Source organism: Topomyia yanbarensis, chromosome 2, assembly GCF_030247195.1.
Source record: "Topomyia yanbarensis strain Yona2022 chromosome 2, ASM3024719v1, whole genome shotgun sequence".
Lineage (NCBI taxonomy): Eukaryota > Metazoa > Arthropoda > Insecta > Diptera > Culicidae > Topomyia > Topomyia yanbarensis.
Window position 1 is genome coordinate 372,964,630 of NC_080671.1, and position 21,678 is coordinate 372,986,307.

The window sequence follows — 21,678 nt, forward strand, 5'->3', positions numbered from 1 at the left end:
ATCCCATTGAGGTTAGCTTTGCGAAACATTCGCAAATAGGCACCTATTTAAAGTTCACTAAATCTATTACAGTGTCACATAAATTATGTCCGTAAAGCGAGAGCGATTTGAGTTGTGGGATTTTTCTGCTGTACATCCCCCCCCCCCCACCTCACCATCCAAACATTCCCATGATCACCTCCTGTGGCGAATTTTGCCAATCGGCGGCGGATGAACGTTAGAAACCAAACTTTGGCAAACACATGTTTTGCGATCGGGGTACAAGACGGGGCTATTTTGCATATGTACCATACATATATGGTCACATAGGAAAACACCTGACAATTATGAAAGGCCGTTGGTAGTTTATGACTTATTACTTCGAATTTATTGCCATATCGGACAAGTGCAGCTTGAGCGGGGTTGAAAAATTTGTACAATTAGGGATACACAGTTCGCCCAGTTTGTCATGTTCTTTTTGGTGACAGCTTCATACGGCTCTCGAAGTAGGGTGGGAAGCAGCTGTCAAAGTTCGTTGTGGCAAAGATTTGACGCCGCGGTGTTTCGTTTCGGCCGCACGGCTCAAGGAAACGCGCTTATCGATAGACAGGGCAAGACCCCTAGGTCTGCGTTAGTAAGCGATGGAAATCAATTAAGGTACACTTTATTTATAATGCTCATTAACGACGTGACATGAATGAGAAAACTCGGCGCTGGCCCACGGCCTTGTCGGTCAGTGAGCGGAACGGAGTAGGAAAATCCCCACCAACTCCCAGTGCGGTATCACGCTAAGGCTCGGCAATCCCGTGGCACTACTCGTTAGAGGTATCTTTATGACCGGTGCGCAACTGATAAGATCAGTGAACAAATAATTGTATGAATAAAGTTAATAGTCATATACGGTGTGATTTCTGTCCACGTGGCTCCCAGGAGAAGTGTGTACGACCGGTGAGGCGGTTGCTAGGAAACATCAAAGTTAAGTATTTATGACGTTTATGGAAAAGTAAAATTACTGCTAATTCCTTCTGTACACAACAACCTGTGCCTGAACGTAAATCTCCTATCATTTCATTGAAACTGCATCTCAACGAGGAATTTCTAAAGCAATGACACCTACTTACACGGTCGGTCCAATAACCGGACCGATGTCGAAATACTCGTCTAAGTGCATATATAAAATTATATTTATTTCTTGTAGGGTCGATGTGCTAATAGTTTTATACTAAATGAAAACTTTTGTTCAAAAATCGAGGGAAAGGTCTGCCGGCGATGGTAATATGTGAAACGAAAACTTTTAATCCCTTTTTCATAAAAAAAATGAAAATAAATTCTTAATAACAAATCAATGTTTCATTTAATTCGTTTATTTGACACGAATTATTGAATATGTTTACAATATGTGAAATATGTAAAAAAAATGATAGTGATTATCTGTTGGATCTCGTCCACGCAACTTTCTATTGCGCGCTGAGACCTTTATTCGCGGCGGAGAACCGTTCGTCTGCTCACTTACTGCGTGATGGGGATCATTCAATTCTCTGGAAACGATTGTGTAAGGGAATGAGGGGGGGGGGGGGGGGAGTGGAGAGGTTGATGGGGGATGCAACACCCAACCGCATATTATACCCTCCATTTGAGACATGGTTTATGAAGAAACAATGTGACTTTAATTATGGAATACGTCCAGAATCCGAGAGTTCCAGAATTGTCGATAGTGGACAATATATTCAAGGAATCTTTGATTGGCCATCAGTGATCCAGACTTGCAAGAGAAATAATGTGATGTTTTTTTCGTTGAATTTTTAACCTTTGATGTACTACGATTGAACGTTCACCCTATTACCGGGGTGTTATCAAGTTGGCGCGATCGTGTGCGTAGATGTTCGCGAAGGGCTTAAGCGTTCGTATGTTAACGTGTTTGTCGTGTGAGCTCGCATGTATATAACCTTGTGTATAAATTCGACTTTGAACCGTGTGGCCATTCACATATTCGCATGTGTTGTTGGATGTTCACGCGTACCGTTATTCTGATATTTAGTTTTCGGTGTACGGTTTAGATTCTGACAAAATAGTGAGTTACCCCATATTACTAGAGTTCGCGATCATGTCGTCATGGAACATGTTGTACAATGGATACAAGAACTTTCTTTTTTAATTAGTCCAATTGAAGACATATGGACTAGTGTGACCGATTCATGATAGCGCGAGCGCTTGAGATCGCATATGAAAATTTATAAGCCCTGAAATGAGTACCTTATCAGCGGAATGTTATCATGTTTGCGATATCGTGGGTGTGGGTTGCGTGGACGATCGCGAATGGCTCAAGCATTTGTATGTTAACGAGTTTTTCGCGTGTCCATTCGCATATTCGCGGGTGTGTTTTTAAATTATTGCGCTAACGGTGAATCTGATACTTAATTTTCAGTGTACGGTTCAGATGCAGGAAGAGAGTGAGAGATACTCACTAGATTACTAGAGTTCCCGGTCTTGTAGCCATGGAACGTGTTGTTCGGTTGATTAATGCGTCATTTTTTTGCTGGGTCCACCTGAAGACATTGAACATTGGACGGTTAGTTAATGCTTGAGGCCGCGTTTCTAAATTTATAAGTGCTAAAGCATTCACTTAATTATCGGGGTGTTTTAATGTTGGCGAGCTCGCGGGTTTAGGCATGTGGGGATGATTGCAATTGCATGTTCGCTTTTGTGATCAGGTTTTATTTAATCGCGAAGGCCATGAGCGTTTGGAATGAGAGAGATTGTGAAGGTATATGAGAGAACATGCAATTGATTGTGTTAGTGAATGTTATTATGAATCTAATATAAGTTATAGTAAAAAATTAAGCATAACATACCGAGTGAACAGAAATAGGATGCAAAGATATTAAATCGAAGCCCGATAAATAATAATATGAATTGACGTATATTGATTTTGAGATACATGAGTAACGGAAAAGCAAACAAATAGAAAATAACACATGTAACATGCAATCAAACTACATGAACTCGTGAACATGTCAGCAAATGGTATTTTAGTACCATCAACGACAACTGCATGTTATTTTAATGCTATCATACTATTCTGACAAGAAATTGACGATTCACGTGCGTCAGTAAATCAATCGTACCTTAATTTATCCAATCCAATCTTCCCGACTGAATCGAATCGAACGCTCGAATTGAACATCGTAAGTGAAGTGACTAAAAAATCCTAAGGAGAAAAAAAATGCGACACAATAAATTATCCACTATTCTACCATACACGCCAGTTCTGCATCCTTTCCCTGACCCAGCTGTCACAAATACACAGACGAACACATACGCAGATAGACATACGACTAGCACATAACAATTGTACACTAGTACTAATAACTATAATTAGTACTACTCTAGAGGAATTTTACGAAGGTCCTTCCGAAAATTATTAAAATCGTGACCGACCATCTTCGATTCCAATGAAACTTTACATGCTTCACTGGCATTTCCACAGTCAATGAGACCATTTTGATAGAAGATTTTTTTAAAAACAGAATAGTTTGCATTTTTCTTAAAAGAGAAGTTTTTGCATGCAGCGTTTCCAAACAAACTCTTCGATTACCGTATTTTATATAGCAAAATAATCAGAGAAAGCATTATAGGGAATGAAAACTTCTGCACGAAAAAACATACACGGAAAAAAATATTGCGACATTTTTCGCAAAAATAAATATTTATGTTAACAATATCAATTCCAAAAAGCCCATTTTTTAAATTTATTATCTTTTGTCAATGAAAACCTAAAGAAAAAAGAAACTTTTGAAACGTGTGGAATAAAGGTTTTTCTAACGATAGCTTCAAACATGTTGCTCAATTTCATACAAGTTGGCAGACAAAACTATAATTTTATTATGAAATATTTTAAATCCCAATTCATTTACCGAATTTATTTTGATTTCTGTTCCAACAAAAACAATTAATTCGTGAAGTTATGCCCTTTTTGAAAGTTATTCGCGTTTCTCTATCATGAACCAGTAACGATCCAATGTTTATCGTTTTATACACGAAAAGAATTTTTTTCAGTGTATTTGTATCATGGAGAAGCTATCAATATGAAAGTTGTTCACTTTAAACATATTTAAAAAAATCATATTGTTTGCAGTCAAAAATACTATTCTCTTATTGAATAAGGTTCTAAAAGCCACTCCAAATCCAAAAGCTCATGCAAAAAAAAAATTAAAAATGAATTAGTTTTTGAGACATTTTGAATATTGTTCGTACAAATGCAATTTCTGCGGTTAACTACGAACTTTTCATAAGCGATAAACGTTTCTACATCAAGAGCAATAGGTTTTCCAAAATGCTCGGAAAATTTCCTGTAACTTTCCTTTCATCAAGGCGATATTGGGAACTATATAAAAGCTACAAGTTAACAATGAATGTACGATTCAACTATAAGGACTGATGGTCAAACTATATAATTGAATCATATTTTTATTGTTTTGTTCCAGTTTTCAAATAGTTTACAATATCGTCTTAATGTCAAAAGAAAAGCTACAGGAAATTTTGTGAGCCTTTTTTAACTCCTAACGCTAAAAGTCAACCCGGACCTCTAAGGCCCGATATAATTATATCAACTCTTACAGTAAAAGCATAAAAAATTCAAAGTATATTGATCAACTTTATTTTGAAATAAAAACTTTTCGAGTGCTTGAATGATTTCTCCATTTGAATAAATTGAATAGTGTAGAATAAACTGTGTAAATGCAACATATAAGCGAATATGAAGAACTAATGGATTGTTTCAGAATATTTCAAATGATTCAAAATAAAAGATAATGGACAATAGGCATAACAAACAAAAATATAAAAATAATCGCAAGGCTTTCATTAGAGATTTCACTTGTTTTTTCAGGTTAATGAAAAATGATACTTTGCTATTCCATACTTTTGCAAAGCTTTAGCGATAGACTCCAAAATGAAAAATACCATGGAAGATTGCTTCTAGCCTTTTAGATGTATGACCAATACAGTTGCATCCAAATATTTAAAAAAAGCAAAATATTGAACAGATATTAAGTTTTGGAGGATCAACATTAGGCTACGGATTCTACGTTTGTGACGATACCTTTTTCGTTTTGGAAACTCATCACAGTATAGGAATAAACTCTCTCTCACATCAAAGAGTTTCCGTGGTTCTATTTGTGATGGCCTCAAAAATACAATCATTGTGCTTAAGAATATGAGAGATAATCAATATACAACCAGCAATATTCGTATATTTGTTGAATGAATACTAAAATGCATCATTCTGTCTTTCATGAGCTGTTCTTCAAGGTTATATTTTCTTCTTGGACAATAACACCTTGCATGGATGAAGAACTAATTTAAGGTAATCCTTACCTGCCCAACTTCTTTTTAGCGTTCATAGGGTTCGAGAAAAACGAGAACCCCGCTTTGAAAGATACGTCTTCCGCACCGCTGAAAGCTGCTCAATATTTACCTTCCGGTGCTGCTCCTAGATTTTTTTTTCAATATTCTATATGCTAGGAAAAGATAGTCGAAGACGGTCCAAATTGATACGCTTTATCAGTTTTTAATAATAATGGAAAATAATGAAGATATATCCAAATTTCATTTATCAGCGCCAACTGTAAATATCTCTGGTGGTACTGCTCCAGCAGAGTTATATCAGACTAATAGCAATAACTTCAGTTCTAAGTTCTAATAGTCGCAGTTACTGGTCGTCCTTGTGTTTGTGAGTAAATTATGCCCAAATCAAAAGTTTTAGCAGTTTTAAAATTGTTGTATACAAACAACATTGGCATGAAGGGGTTGATGCGCTTTATTCATACCTTAAAAAATAAACTGATTTTAAACAAGAGTATTTAGCCTACTTTAAAGATGTGCAATTTGTTCATTCGTTCTGCATCTTTTATTTGAGTGAATATTTATTGAGGTATATACAATAGAATAAAATGTTGGTCGAGTTTTATGAGCTTCCAGAGTATTTCAAAAAAATTCAAACATTTACGCTCTTACCACCCGATGCTGTCGCCACCAAAAAGTTATTTCCTTAAAGTATACTTTAATATGATAATTTATGCCAAACGTCTTTATGCCTAACGTCCATTATGCCTAACGTACGCATGCCAAACGTATTTATATCAGATTTTATGGTCACCGCAACATATTTATTTCATGGACTTGTTGACTTTTCTCGGTGAAAATGAAAATGAATGTTTGTAGGCGTCCGACGATGGCTGAAGAGCAGTAAGCCGAAACGTTATTTGAGGTAATAGGAAAATTTGGAGTTTTCATTTTCACCTAGAAAAGTCAACAAGTCCATGAAACAAACGTATTTATGCTTAATGGGGTACACCCGTTTTCTTACGCCGTTTTCTCCCAAATTAAACATTTTTGTCACTGTGTTTGTAACTGTTATATCACACAAAATGCAAAACATATTTCTATAATTGTTTGAACCTTCTATATGATTTCTTTTCCTATTACAGGAAGACCTGCTGATACACGGCGATTCCGTGTACGACATCATCGACAAGCAGGATCACGGTGCCATCCAGTCGGAGCTAGGACGCGGCGTGCCGCAACATCAAACCAGTGCCTCCCATCACCACCACCACGGTCATCATGCCCATGGAGCTTCCAGTCAGCTGGACGGAGAACAGCGGATATTCCTCTGTCGGATGAACGTCAGTCGAAACGCTCGACGGCAGATGCGATTCGGGGATCAGAAGGTATGATGCTTCGGTGTTGATCGGATGAGTTAGTCCCTCAACGGAATTCTAATAAATATCTGTCTTTGTTTTTTTTTATCCATAAACAGGTCGTCCTGGTGCAGGGTCACTACCTCTCGTACCTGCCACTGTGCAGCCGGAACGAACCGGTGTTTATCGCGACCTGCACCCCGATCGCGATGCCTGAGACGAGGGAGTGCGTCGTCCAAGGGGCGACCAACGTCTTCACCACAATTCACTCGATGGACATGAAAGTTGTGCACATCGATAAGAAGTAAGTTACACACCTAGAAAAAATAGTGTAAATTTACGTCTCCTGACCATGACATATACGAGCATCAAAAATGACTTAGTTTTACGTTTGATTTTAATTTTACATGACGTTTAATTTCGTAAATCGTGTAATTTTACTTCTCATACAGCGTTTGTTCTGAATTGTAGGAAGTGTAATTTTATGTCATTGCGCATGTAAAGTATATGTTTCTTTTAAAAATTAAACGGAGCACGGTAATGTTCCGTCATTTCGTAAATTACTGTTTGTTGAATTGTGTCATGTTTACAAATACGTCAACGATAAAATTCAGATTTTTTTGGTGTGTAGGGTTTGTTTGCCGCATATACAATGCTGGGCTAACGGGACAGTGTGTAACGACCACTCGGTGGAATTTGAATGAAAGATCAATTATTCATGACTCATGAGAAACTATGTGCAGTGGGTGACTTCCAACCGAAGCCAAATCATCATGAGTCAAGCGCGTTACATAAGTGGTTGCCTCAATACTCGAAAAGAGATACCAAAATCCTGAGACAAAGCTGACCATTCAATCAATGACCGTCGCCGGTGCTCTTAAGGTATTATTCGCGATGGCTTAAGTTGACAGAGCGTGTGATGATGGACTACTGCTGCTGCTGCTGACGACAGTCACATCGGTATTAGGGGAGGCAATGTGATATTACTGTGCTTACAAAAACTGTAGGACCATTCGAAATGGGACCCACTCTTCTCCGGGGTCTGGTGGTGTTGCTTCAACATGATAGGATTATATTTTGTCTGGGAGCTGCCGTTTGACATGTTTTAAACTATCTGTTGTGTAGGTATGTACCTGGGAAATGGGTCGTAAAAGCATTTGCGATTTATCGTAGATTAGATGGAGGGTTTATTTTAGCGAGCACTTATTTCCTTATCGTTCCCACGTTGAGGTGGTCCGGTCGTCGCACATCGCGCAATTTGATTCGACGCCATCAAGCACTAATCAGATGGAAAAGTTTTGATAGGTACTCAATTCCGTGATTGCTAACCGTATATGCTCTGTCAAGCTGGTTCGCAACTTTCTACCTTAAAAGATATTATTAACTAGAAAAATCTCGCACTTGTTCGAGAGGTTTTCAACTTTTAAAGATGTTGGATATACATCAACGAAAAACAAAGTATGAGTACGATGTTTAATACATTTCTCTCCATATTATTTAGGTTACCCGCTCATGGAAGTCCAACTAATTAATTAAATAGTGTTGGAACTTATCCATGAAAGTCAAAAATTAGGCAAATCACCTTACTATACTCACATTGCGGATTTTTTAGCTTCTATTTCAAAATGCTTCGCATCCGATTAAAAATGTTCAAAGATCATAATAAACAAAAATATGAAGTAGTTATGTTTAAAATTAGCAAAAAAGAACCATATTTGAAAAGCGAGTGAATTTCTTCAATACGAAGAAAACTATTGACGATATTTTCGAAAAAGATTTGCCTGCACCAATTAGTGTTTTTATCATAGAAATTGTCAAATGAAATCCCACCATCCAGCACACTGACTGCAACTAGTGAAACTGCATTACACGGAGATTGAATAATGTAATGTTTCTGCTAACTTACTCAACACTAATAAGGAGGTCACTGCATAGGTTAATCAGACCCTCGGTGTGACAACGTCTGTCGTATTTTACCGATATTTTATGCTCAAAATGCTCCACGATTGTGGTTGGTGGCCACCACGTCCGCTCGATAGGAGTGGCGCGGCGTTGCATGCATCCACACTGGTCGTTGCTTTGCCTACCCACTTATGTACATAAATATAAACAGTCTTCTCAGGTGCGATACTTGCTTTTCGATGGCGAAGATGGTAGAGCCTGCAAAAAAAATCTACAACAAATTTTTTGTAAAATTGGTAGCCACTCGATAGCAGTTCCCTACTTTATTCCGGGTCAGGGGCTCCGGGATTTGTGAGAGAAGGGGGGGGGGCACACTGAGGATGGATTTAAATCCATACTAACGCCTGTGTCCGTGAACAGGTACACTCGAATATTTGTAATTCTTCAGAGCGTTGCTAAAATGGCACATTTTTGAATTGAAAATCGTTTCATTTGGACTTGTCACCTTTTAAATTTAGCCTCGCTGGGGTAACCAGCACTCAGGCTTATTAACTAACTTCCGATGCTGTCTCTAAAATGTAAGTGCTATTATTTAAACTGTATTATTTTATTCTTCGTCTTGTTAAGCCGATCATACTGAACGAGTGTGCGAAACATCTATGAAATTATTCAATTAAAAAACCTACCTCGACAAAAATTTCGTACCAAAAAGGGAGAATATTACAAAAAGCCGTTATTTTCATTCCTGCAATGAGAATGGAACATAAATAAACCAGGAGATATGTGCGCTTAGAATCAACATTGTATCGATTGATTTGAATGATTCGGTGGAATGTTCATTGGAAGAGAATATGTGGTTTTCCCCGAAGTTGGATGTCGACTCTAACCAGTTTAGAGTAATTATATCAGAAATGTTGTACTGCTCACAATCAAAAAGTTCTGAACAAATCTAAACTAGGTCAATGTCGATGCGAACTAATATAACTTCCGTAGTCTAAAAACTAGTTAACAATATTTGACACTGAAATTTGTTGTTTACATTTTTGGGCTTTACTTCTATATCGCGATCAAGGTGGATGTCATACGCTGCTCAGAAGAATTCGAAACATTAAACCCCCTAGTAACAACGTTTCATGGGGAACGTGCCATTTGAGCCAGACGCTACTGATTCCTGGGCCCCTTATCCTGTACAGTCAGATGGTGTACATGACTACTACTTCTTGGCAAATGCATTTCCAATTTTCGTCAGCTCAGTTCTAAGCAAAACACTCCATTTCTTGTAGGTTGGACATTCTTTAGCTTTAGAGTTTGAGAAGAGAACTGCGAAAAAATAACGACAATACAAACGAATAACTGTCAAAATCAACAACAAATACTTGAGGGGTGGGTGTAGCGCAGCTGGTAAATCGATTGCCTTGTACGCATCGCACCTGGGTTCGAGTCCCGACCCCGCACATAGGGTTGGAAATTTTCATAAGAGATTTTTCTAACCCGAAGAGGCGAATGACCTTAAGGTTCAAACCTCTATAATTGACATAAAAAAAAAAACAACAAATACTTGTCAGTCAGACGTACAATCGAGCCAAGTGAACAACAGGACTCTCGATCTAGTGTGCATTGTCTCGAGAACAAAGGAAATATCGGATTATTCTTGTCATAATGAGTAAAGTTGACGAAAAAGCTCCACTCCGACCCAACGCTGCGGTCGTTGACTTTAAATTTTGTTTAAAACGACCGAGTTTTAGTGAAGTGGAATACCTTCTGAAGGTAAAAATGCAACTTAGGCTTGCGGAAGTCTTGTACCTTCAGTATCATCATCTTCGCAAAGCAGTGTTAATATCATTCAACACGTTAGCACAAGCCGAGCGTTTCGTTTTGAAGAACAACTAAAACACGTGGTTGAAAGTGAAAACGTTGGAATTAAGATTCCCGTATATATTGAGAATGATTATATAGATATAAGGTTATATGACCTATCACCTCGTACCCGTACGCAATACGGAGAAGTAGAATCCGTTACACCTGATACTTGGAGAAACTTCTTCCCGGGTACTCCTAACGGCGTTTTTGTAGTGAGGATGCGGGTTGAAAGGCCTATTCCCTCCTACTTGGCAATAAAACTCAAAACTCACGGAACTACAATTATGCAAACTACGCTATGCACCCATGAGGGGCGAACTCCTACGTGTAAGTATTGTAATCAGACAGCTCATCATGGATAACCTTGCGCGGAAGATGCAGAGGAAAATGCATCTCAATCGGTTGCCAACTCATCAACTTAAAACAGAGTTTTCTATACCAATGCATGAACCACAAACGGTGGCCAAATTTGTGGCAGCTGTTCAGACCATAATGACAACCGCAAAAGAATCATCCAGCACCCCAAAAGCTACTGTAAGCAACATCGGAAACGAATGCAGTAACAATGACGACGGATTTACACTGATCAACAATAAGTGCAAGAAGCAAGGGAGAACATCTGATCCCGGACACCAAGCCAGCTTCGACCGGGACGTGAAAAACAAGAGAGAATTAAATGACCCCCCTGACGCCGTTTGCCAACAGACCTCGCGAAAGAAGGTCTCCGCTCGCAATAAAAAGTTGCGCGCACGAGATCCAATTAATCAATTCTTGTTTGTATTTTTATTTTTACATGTATTGTAAACGTATAAAAGATCCACGGCTCCGTTAAGCTACCGCTATGAGCAGTGTCAAATAAACGAATTAAAAAAAACAAATACTTGTCTCTATATTTTATCAGCAGTGTGAGAATAAAAATGAGTGATACTTGAGAGGCTGAGAGCAAGAGTGGGTTAAAATTTTGCTCAGAGCAAAAGTGGGTTAAAATATTCTGTTAGAAGAGAAATGGTATATTTAGTGATGTCTGATTTTTGCAAATAATCGATTATCCGTTAATCGAATAATTTTTGAGAGCTTGATTAATTCATTCGATTAATCGACCAATATAATCGATTAAAATCAATAATCGATTACTTAGTAAATCCTAGTTTGTCAACCAAAAAAAAGGCCGCTCGATACATGTTGAAAAATTGGGAGAAGTTTGGTCATATTTTTTTGCCCTGCGACTTTCATTTTCAATGCCACCCTTCATTAATTATGCTCTCGATTAATTGATAGCAGCTACTCGATTTGCTCGATTATACCGAAAGCTTGTAATCGATTATTGATTTTTCGATTATTTTAGAAATTAATCGATTATTTGCGTTAATCGAGTAAAAAAAGACATCACTAGGTATATTCATCACAACCTCAGGCAAAAGCGGGTCGAATATTAATTCGCGCAAAAGTGGTTCGACAAAATTTTCAGGGCAAGACTAATATAGAATATTAACCCATTTTTGCGCTTAGAAAAGAATCAGATATTTCTTATTCGGATTTGTAGGTAATGAATTTTTAGTAAATTTTAGACCATTACCGCCATTTTGAAATCCAGCATGGCGACTTCCGGTTACCACAAAATAGTGAAAACCATCATCAATATGGGTATCATTTGAAAGGAGATGGTCAGCAGACATCGAAAATTGACGATTACCGCCATTTTGAAATCGAAGATGGCGACTTCCGGTTATCACAAAATAGTGAGAACTACCATCAATATAGGTGTGAAAGGGAATGGTCAGCAGACACCGAAAATTGACCATTACTGCCATTTTGAAATCCAAGATGGCGACTTCCGGTTATCGCAAAATAGTGAGAACCACCATCAATAAGGGTGTCATTTGAAAGGTAGTGGTCAGCAGATACCGAAAATTGACGATTACCGCCATTTTGAAATCCAAGATGGCGACTTCCGGTTACCACAAAATATTGAGAACCACCATCAAAACGATTGTCATTTGAAAGGGAGTGGTCAGTAGACATCGTAAATCGATAATCACGCTATTTTGAAAACAAAGATGGCGGCTTCCGATGATCAAAAAGTAGAGAGAACAATCATCAATATGAGCGTCATTTGAAAGGAGGTGACCAGTAGACATCGGAAATCGATAATTACGTCATTTTATAAACCAAGATGGCGACTTCCAGTTAACACAAAATAGAGAGAACTGTCATCAATATGAATGTCATTTGAAAGACAATGCACAGTAAGAAGTAGTATTGACACATGTTGAAATATGTATTTTAATAACTCAATAAATAACTGCATGTGACTCAAGGAAAAAATCGATTCCCTGGTACTACATTCCGTAGCGGAACTTGAGCTCCGTTTTCGACAGACTTCGCATCCTGATTATTACTCGAACATGCAATGATATGATATATGAATAAAAAACACAATTTGAACATAATTTGTAGGGCTCGAGAGCAGACCTTCCGGATACCTAGAGTATCGAGCTATATTTCCTGACACAGGTTTTCGTAGGTCGGCAGCTGAAATCTGTTTTACAAAGGAAGATGTTGGAGTAAAAAGCGTATGAGCCGGCGTTAGATGGCCTCGATTATGTCAACGCCATTCTGGTAGTACGGATTCCAAACAGCAGAACATTACCAGCGTGCAATAGAGTGATTTTAAACAGTATACGTCCTTAAAGTTCTACGATAATGAACCCAAGCTGTCTTCATGCCTCATCCACGAAGTATGAAGTGTGCGGTGCTGAATCCCTGATGACTGCACCACCCTTGACGTGAGAGTGTCTTGGAATGCTCGAGTCGAATAAATAGTAGTTAAACTGAATCTAAAAGCGTTTCTGTGTAAATGTAACGATTAAGCATTTACTCGGATGTAAGATGTAGCGGATGTTTTGATCACACCACGTTCTAAAGCTCTCCAATTCACTCTGAAGAAACTCGGCATCGGTTTTATCCCGTATTTGTCGAAAAAATTTCATGTCATGGGCGAAAGAAAGGCGGGGTCCTTGTATTTTGATATTGACGTCATTAAAGAAGAGGAGGAATATCACTGGACCGATATGGCTTCCTATTGAGATGCCGGATGTAGTGAAGAATGGTGCAGATAGGCAGGGATTTGGAATTGCCTTCCATCGAGGTAGGAACGAAACCAGCGGAGGAGTTGTCCATGAATACCGAGTTTGTCAACCTTCGCTATTGCGATATTATGGTTCATTTTGTCGAAGGCCGCCGATAGATATATGTAAATAGAATCGGTTTGCAATCCGTTTGTAAATCCATCGAGTACATATGTTGTGAACGAGAGCAGGTTGGTTGTCGATCATTTAAGCATACAGCCGTGTTGTTGCAATGTAGTGTTTGCAGTGAAAGAAAATCGGATCTAAAACGACTTCTACCACCCCCTTTCAAATGATACCCATATTGATGATGGTTCTATTTTCTTGTAACCGGAAGTCGCCATCTTGGATTTCAGAATCGCGTAATTATCGATTTCCGATGTCTACTGACTCCTTTTCAAATGACACCCATATTGATGGTGGTTCTCACTATTCTGTGACAACCGGAAGCCGCCATCTTGGATTTCAAAATGGCTGTATTGGTCAACTTTCGGTGTCTGCTGGCCACCCCCTTTCAAATGACACCCATGTTGATGGTGGTTCTCACTATTTTGTGGTAACCGGAAGTCGCCATCTTGGATTTCAAAATGGTGGTGATGGTCAATTTTCGGTGTCTGCTGACCATCCCCTATAAAATGACACCCATATTAATGCTGGCTCTCACTATTTTGTGGTAATCGGAAGTCGCCATCTTTGATTTCAAAATGGCGTAATTATCGATTTCCGATATCTACTGACCACCCCCTTTCAAATGATACCCATATTAGTGATGGTTTTCCCTGATCGGTGATAAACCATTTTTGAAAACATTCTTAGGATAAAAATGGAATATATATATCCTCTCAGGGCAAAAGTGGTATATCTTTTTAACCCATTTTTGCGCTAAGGTTTTTTTTATCCCATTTCTGCTCTGACTGGTACTTAAACTGGTTTTGCTCTAAATAAAACGTATACCACTTTTACTCGCAACGAATTTTTAATCTGCTCTTGCTCTCAGCCTCTCACTTTACTTAATCCTCCAAAATAGCAACGATTGCCCATTAATTAACGACATTTGGCAATGATTGACATAGAATAGTCTCGATGCTGACGAGAAGCAAAAATCGTAATATAAAAAATATTCATGATATAGGAAATTTTGCGTTTTGTTTACGAAAGTCGCCTTAAATTCATCACAGAACACAAAGATTTTTTTGATGATCAAGAAAACATTCAAATAGTGAACCATAAACTCATCCTACTTCAGCATCCCCTCTTGGCAAAGGCATTCTTAATCCTCAAACAACGTCATGCGTTGCGTGATGCGTGATGCGTCATGCGTGAAGGTCAGATTACCACATGTTTTTCCTATCGGGTTACTTTATTCAAGGAGCCCCGCAGTTCAAAGTGCCAAGGGGCCCCGAGTGTTCTTAAGACAGCCCTAGCTACGGAACAGCGTGCCACCCTCCTCCCGATGTTTTTTCTATGAATCCGAGGATTCGCTTCGCCTGAATGCTGCTCAGCAACAGAGAAGGACTCCTGCATCGATGGCGTATTCGGTAGGCATACTGGGAAGCTAGTCGGACGGCTCCGTGATACAGTGGGGCGAGGACTTCTACCAGTCCGTCTAGGTTGCGACAGGTCAATTCGATCCCATAATATAAACCATTACCATAATATGGATAAAGTCGCGGTGTACGTCCCTATTTACTTGCCGGAAGTGATGCCAAATACTTACGGTTCTTCTTGGAAGGGTATCTAAGCCCCATTGAGCACGACCGACCTGGTGTTGGCGGGATAAAAGGATCCGCAGCAGTGAGTTATCGCATAATTAGACACGGCGATATTGAAGCTAGCGGCTAGAGCTCATCGTCCGACCGCGTTGGCGGCGGCTTGTAGGGAGATCCGGGTACGGGGGAATGTTTTTCCCAAGACAACTAGGATGGTGTCATCCACGTATACGAACACGTAGGTTCTTTTGGGTAGTAAAGCGAATAATGAGCTCATCCTGACTATGAATAGCGTTACTGCGTACATTGATCCAAGTAGGACTTCGTTTCTCTCCGTAGAGTTCGCGTCCGATGTATACCTGAAATCAGCAGTCCTTGAGGTAATTTTGTATGAAGGCTTCAAGATTTCCGTGGATGCCCCTTCGCAGCAGCTCGCCCCTTCGAACCAGACTGTATTATTGGCTTTCGCCACGTCTAAGATGGCGATGTCGTTTTTCGCTCTTGCATCTTCAATCAGCTCCCCAAGGGATCCCAGGTGGATTACGCTCCCGAGTGCTTTCCGGAAGGCGACCATTCTCTGTATAATTTCTGCGGTTCACGAAGGAAGGCTTATGGGACGGAAGTCGCTCGGGGATCGTATGCTCTGACTCTTTTTGGGGATTGGCACGATGTAGACAAGTCTTCAGGCATCTGAAAAAAGTTCGCCTTCCTAGATCCTATTGAAGACATAGAGGAGTACTCTTTCCCTTTTTTTATTCTTATATCCATATGTCTTAATATTGGGTACCCTACTGTGTCGGGGCCAACCGATTTTCCACGGGCTGACCTGAAGGCGGTAGCGACTTGCGTCCCAGAGAAGGGTTTGTTAAATTCCAGTGTGGAGTTTGGCGAAAATGTGGCAGGGGTTGCTTCAAGGCGCGATTGCGATTTTCCGGGCGTCGGTGATGATTTCATAGTTGATCTTTTTGCCGATTACCGCTGAAAGCATTAACTCGTATCCATAGTTCAGATGTCAGGGAATCTGGGTGTATGCGGGTGTTGGATGGTTTGTCTAGCTAGATTGCGAAGTCTCCTGAACTCGTCTGCTCTTTCATCGCTCTGGGGTTGAATACAGGCGTTTTTTGTAGAAGGCGTAGTACTTTCCTGCATATCCTGATGGCGGTGGCATCGTCTGGGGTTCACCAGTGTACGGTACGGCGGGGCACCCGCTAGTTTGGAGGACGCCTAGTTCTGCAGCTTGGATGGTCAGTTCGGAGAGCGCTTACGGGTGCGGTCCTAGTCAAGGTTGGACTGGAAAGCTGCTTCTAGTGAATACCAGTCAGCGTTCTTGTACACACACCGACGACAACGATTGGTTTTGTATGGGGTTTGATTCAAATAGATTTCGATGAGGAAGAGGTGACTCTCTGCTGTGTCGTTGGCTCTCGCCCAGCGCAGCACTCTGCAATGGAATAGAAGTTGACGTCTACGGTGTCGCTTTCTTCTATGGCTATAAGTACCTCAATGCCACGGTGGCATGGCCGCACTTTGCAGACACCTAGGTGGTATGGTGGGCGTTTAAATCCCACATTTTGATGAACGGAACTGGAATCGGGTTAATGAGGTCGATCAGTTTCGGATGTCAGTGACTTCTTATGGTATATATGGAAATGATGGAGCACCGGATGGGGGTTGACAATCTCCCAGCGACGGCAAACAATTTGGTATTGAGGGGGCTTAGCTCCGACAGAAGTTCTACTTTGGTGTCTAAAACGATGGTTTGATGATTGTTGATTTCTCTGGATGTCTCCCACTCGTACCGGTACCGAAAGCGCCTCGTGCTGCGTGAAGGTGAGTCTCCTGGATGACGAAGCAAAGCGGCTCGTGCTGAGATTATTTCAGGTCTCCAAGGCTATGTCCCAGGCCGTCGATGTTCCACTGAACGGCGAGAATGGATAGATCGCGGCTTCTGGCTCGGTTGCTAGACTGGATGGGGAAGCAGATATATGCCATATGCGTCATTGGTAAGGGGCAGTTTGAGGCTAAGCGGGCTATCCGAAATAGATGAGGCATAGTACATAGCATAGATCAGGTCATGGGGAGATTTTGGGGGTGCCAGTCCCCCTGCACTAGCAACCGTCGAAGATTCTTCGGTTGGAACCTGGGGGACCAGTGCAGGAGAGGAGGCTCTAACCCTGGCCGGATAGCTAACTGCTTCGGATATGAAGATTCGTCGTCTTTCAGGTTGAGGTTCGTTTAGAGAGACGGACTGCTCCTCCAGTGACCGTCGAGGGTGTGGCCAAGGCCTCTTCGTGGAACGCTCGTCGGTGTAATCAGGTACATCCGCAAGCAGAAGGGAGGAGGCTTTTTCCTTATCCTTCCGCCAGTCGCGCTAGTGCACTGAGTGCACGCTGTTTTGAAAATCTAGCTAAATCGTCTTAGGGCACCAGCGGGGCTCGTTCAGTGAGCCATTTTCGCGACTTCCGGCGGGTAATGCTACTACGCATAGTGTTCTTGGTTACAGGGTGTCATTCGTTTGTTGTAGCTTGGTGGGCTTATACTGGAGTGTCGTTTGTTGGTCGTCTTATACGTAAGGCTACCGGGAGCCGGCGATTGGACTGGGTGATCGTGTGTTGAGTCCCTTGAAATCGGTTCTCCTTTTTTCTGGTTTGTGCTGATGTACAGTTTGACGTTGTGGATCTCTGTTGACTTTGCGGCCCGGATAATGGGTTTATCAGTGGGCCTCGATTTCTCTTCGATGTTTGCCCAGTGTAATGGCTGAGAATGGGATGTGGTAGGTTGTCTGGAAACAAGTTGGAGGCGTACAATTCCTTGATGGTAGGGGCTGTATAGTGACTTATCTAGAGGCAGCCGCCGGAGGCTCGTCTACTGTGGTCGGTACTACCTCAGTCAGGGCCAACGCATCCCCCGTTATTTCCCTGACCAAAAGGCTAGCCGATTGGAATGTTATTTTGTGGGTTAAATCCTTGATTTTTTAGGATTTTTTTTCTGTTCACCGATTCAACTTATTAAATTCGATAGAGGCGCAGTTTTTTCACGAAAACGCTCGAGTAGGACTAGGTTTTTGATCGGTTTCGGTGGGGGGGGGGGGGGGTATCATTTTGGCGGCTTGTGGAAAAAAGCAACATGTTACTAGTATTAAATATTAGACATGAACCCTGGGAAAGACACTTGTAGCTAACTCGTGATGCTGTAAAATCGCCATGCGAAAAATGCATGTGCAATAGATTTGGCAAAACACTGGTTAAAATCAGTGAAAGACCATGCTGATGCAGTTTCTTTAAAACAACGTTGATAGATCATACGAATCAAAATCCCCCTCGATGTTTAAAAAACTGATGGCATCTGTTCTTTGCGAGCATAGACCATTTTTATTTCTGTTGGGAACAACGCAAGGCCATCGTTCGTTCCTCTACCTAAAACTAAATTGTGTATCTGACAGTAAGCCATTTGCATCGATCCGATGTACGAGGCGAAATAGCACCATTTTCTCAAAAACTACCACATACAGGTCATAGCAATCGGCCGATAAGAGTTGTGGTCGGAGAATGGCTTGCCTCGAACTGTACAGTAACAAAACCACAATTTTCTCTATGAAAATGCAATAATTTTTCAATAATTTAAAATGAAGGCTAATGTTATGCTACAATACAAACACAATAAACATTAAAATTCCTACAGCAAATTTCAGCAATTTTGTAGGGTAAATACAATATTTTGTTAATTTCTATTAGTGTAACAATATATAAGCCATACAGTTAGCGAGAAGACTGTGTATGTTCAAACAATCATACGTATCGTTTGGAATTCTCACTTTTCTTTCCCACATCGGATACAGTGCCGGTATATGCACATTTATTATGATATTCAGCCCTGGTAGGCTATAGACAAGGCTCGTGCAGGGGGCTGTGCAATAGCAATAACTGGCCAACCGGCACACTGATACGGCATCGACGATCGCAAATTTTGTTGTTGTTTATGGTATAAGGCAATGCGCATATGTAGGTACTCTAGCGCAGAGATAGGGACCAAAGATTTTAAACAGAAACGCCATCGAACAATCGGAAAGTTTTTCCCGCGAGGGGGTGTAAACCTAGCTCATGGTGCTATCGATTGCGATCCTTCTAACCTGGAACGCACTTTCGAACGGCACGAGCCGATGCCAGGGGTGGGAGTGTTCTAATTAATACTCTTGTTTGAGACAGTATCGCACCAGTGATAATTGAATTGTTCCAGTAACTGTTGTAACTAGTTGCCATTGCGGACTTATTAGCATTTGTATTGCCGTAGGCCACCAAACCCCTTTGAAGATGGAGGATGTTTGTTTTGCTGTTAGATTTACAAGCTTTGTATTTCTGTAAAATAGGATAGGTTATTCCTATAGCTTAAGTACACGGAAAGCTCATTCACTTGATATTTTGATTTCGACTAGCTGACATTTAGACGAACAGAGTTTTTTTTATTGAAAATAATAATCTAGCCCTGCTGACCTAATGGTGGCGTAGTTATTAGTGTCAGCCTGGACATCTATGCATCAGGATGGGAACAAACCTACAAGCTTGCAATTTTTATACTAATAGTTAAGTATTTTGTTGTTTTTATGTGCGTCTTCAATCAGAAGCCAAACTCATTTACAATAAATAGTAATTAAAAATATCGGGCGGAAAAAAATATTAATTAAATTATTAAAAAAATTAAATTTAGGTCTCTTGAACTAGACAAACGAGTGTAAAACATGACAGTTTTTTTGTTTCCTTCCAAATATTACGTTTTGTTAAAGTGAAATCATGATTACCTCTTCGTTAATCAACTTGCCAAAATGAAACGATGATTAACTCTTCGTTAAGTTAAGTTCAATTTTTTAGGTATGTCTCACAAATAACATTGTTCAACTAGAACTTATCAATAAATCGTTGAACCTGTTCAATCATTCGATACGAACCTTCTAACAGTTAAAACCATCGGACATGAAATCAATTCATTGCATCCATCATAACCTCCAACTTCATTTCGATCGATTGAGCTACGATCCGATGCAATGCATTCCTCCTCCTCGAGATTTTTCATACACTCATCGCATCGTAAGACAAAGTTATACCCCTAGGGTCATTTTCGTTCGACAATCGCATCACCCTTTGTTTTCCGGGAGTGTTTCTGCGACTTCGAAATAACATACGATCTTAATTTTCACCGCTTGGTTTATTGAATTTTAATGCAAAACACCCCGCGATAATAATATACATGTTTCGTTCACGTGAGCAGCCGAACGAAAACCGCGAGGGTGGGTGGGTCCGAAGCGTTAAACCTTGAAATTGCACAATATCTGCTCCGATGGGCATCGGGCGTTTGCTTGCCAGAGTTTGCTGCAGGTGCTGTTTAGTCACTGTTCTCTCGGATGCATCCCATTCCTATGCAGCCCTTTGGATTCGAAAGGACGATATCGATGGGCGAGATCGAGATTTGTTTCAGAGATAAACGTCCCCATATGTACAAGAGTTACGCGTTCGATCCAACCGCGTACTCCGAGTTGTGTTCCGAGAGCTAGAGAGAAATAAAAAATTGACAATTTTCCGCTTTCGTCTCGTTTCAGTGGTGAATTTCATCTCGGCTATAGCCGCACCGAACTGCAGGGCATTTCGTGGTACCAGCTGCTACACTGGGAGTCAACGCGGGAGGCGCAAAGCAAACATCGACTGAGTGAGTATTAAATAATGATGATGATAATGATAGAAGAATACGACAGATCTTTCAAATTTCTATTCCCACGACGATCTGTCTTCGATGATGAGTGAACATTGATTGCTATAAGTTGATAAAAAATAGTTAACCCAATAGTGATTGACAAAGATGATTCTAGTAATTTGAAGTAATTGTTTGTTGGATATTTGCTGTCATGCTACATGTGTAATGTTGAAGGATGTCTAACAAACATGGGCAAAAATCCTCCTAACGAACTTCTTTTCTGGCTCATATAAGCACACACACTGAAGAATCGTTCATGTACCACGTGAACCATTTAGGTGAAGAGGAGAGAACGACATAATTCATGTTTATTCATGGGGAGGGAGGAAGGAGAACGACGAGTTTTCACGCGGATTATTATTACTAAATTTCCTTTTTAAAAAAAAGTATATGTCATGTGTGCGGAACTCTCAAAGTACTCGTAACAGAAATGTATGTTCGTATATTTGCGTAGAATGAATACGCCGTTGACAAGTTTGCATCAAATATGATCAAAAGTCGTAGGGTCCTCCATAGAAAAATACATGAAATTTGAACTATAATGACTTGAGATAACGACTTTCATTGTATTAAATATTCCGGAGAAGCATCCCTTGATCTGCGGGGATCATGATTCTAAATTGTTTTGAATATATTTTGATAGTAAAAGAGCATTAT

General features: G+C 40.3%; 1 protein-coding gene across 1 annotated transcript in view; it reads left to right on the forward strand.

The window, feature by feature from the left end:
• The window catches only part of LOC131684560 (uncharacterized), a 212,158-nt gene that overhangs the window by 163,329 nt on the left and 27,151 nt on the right, over positions 1 to 21,678 (forward strand). The window contains exons 6-8 of the mRNA XM_058967553.1: positions 6,468 to 6,710; positions 6,800 to 6,984; positions 20,870 to 20,976. Coding sequence (XP_058823536.1) covers positions 6,468 to 6,710; positions 6,800 to 6,984; positions 20,870 to 20,976 — 535 coding nt within the window. The remainder of the gene's footprint in view (positions 1 to 6,467; positions 6,711 to 6,799; positions 6,985 to 20,869; positions 20,977 to 21,678) is intronic.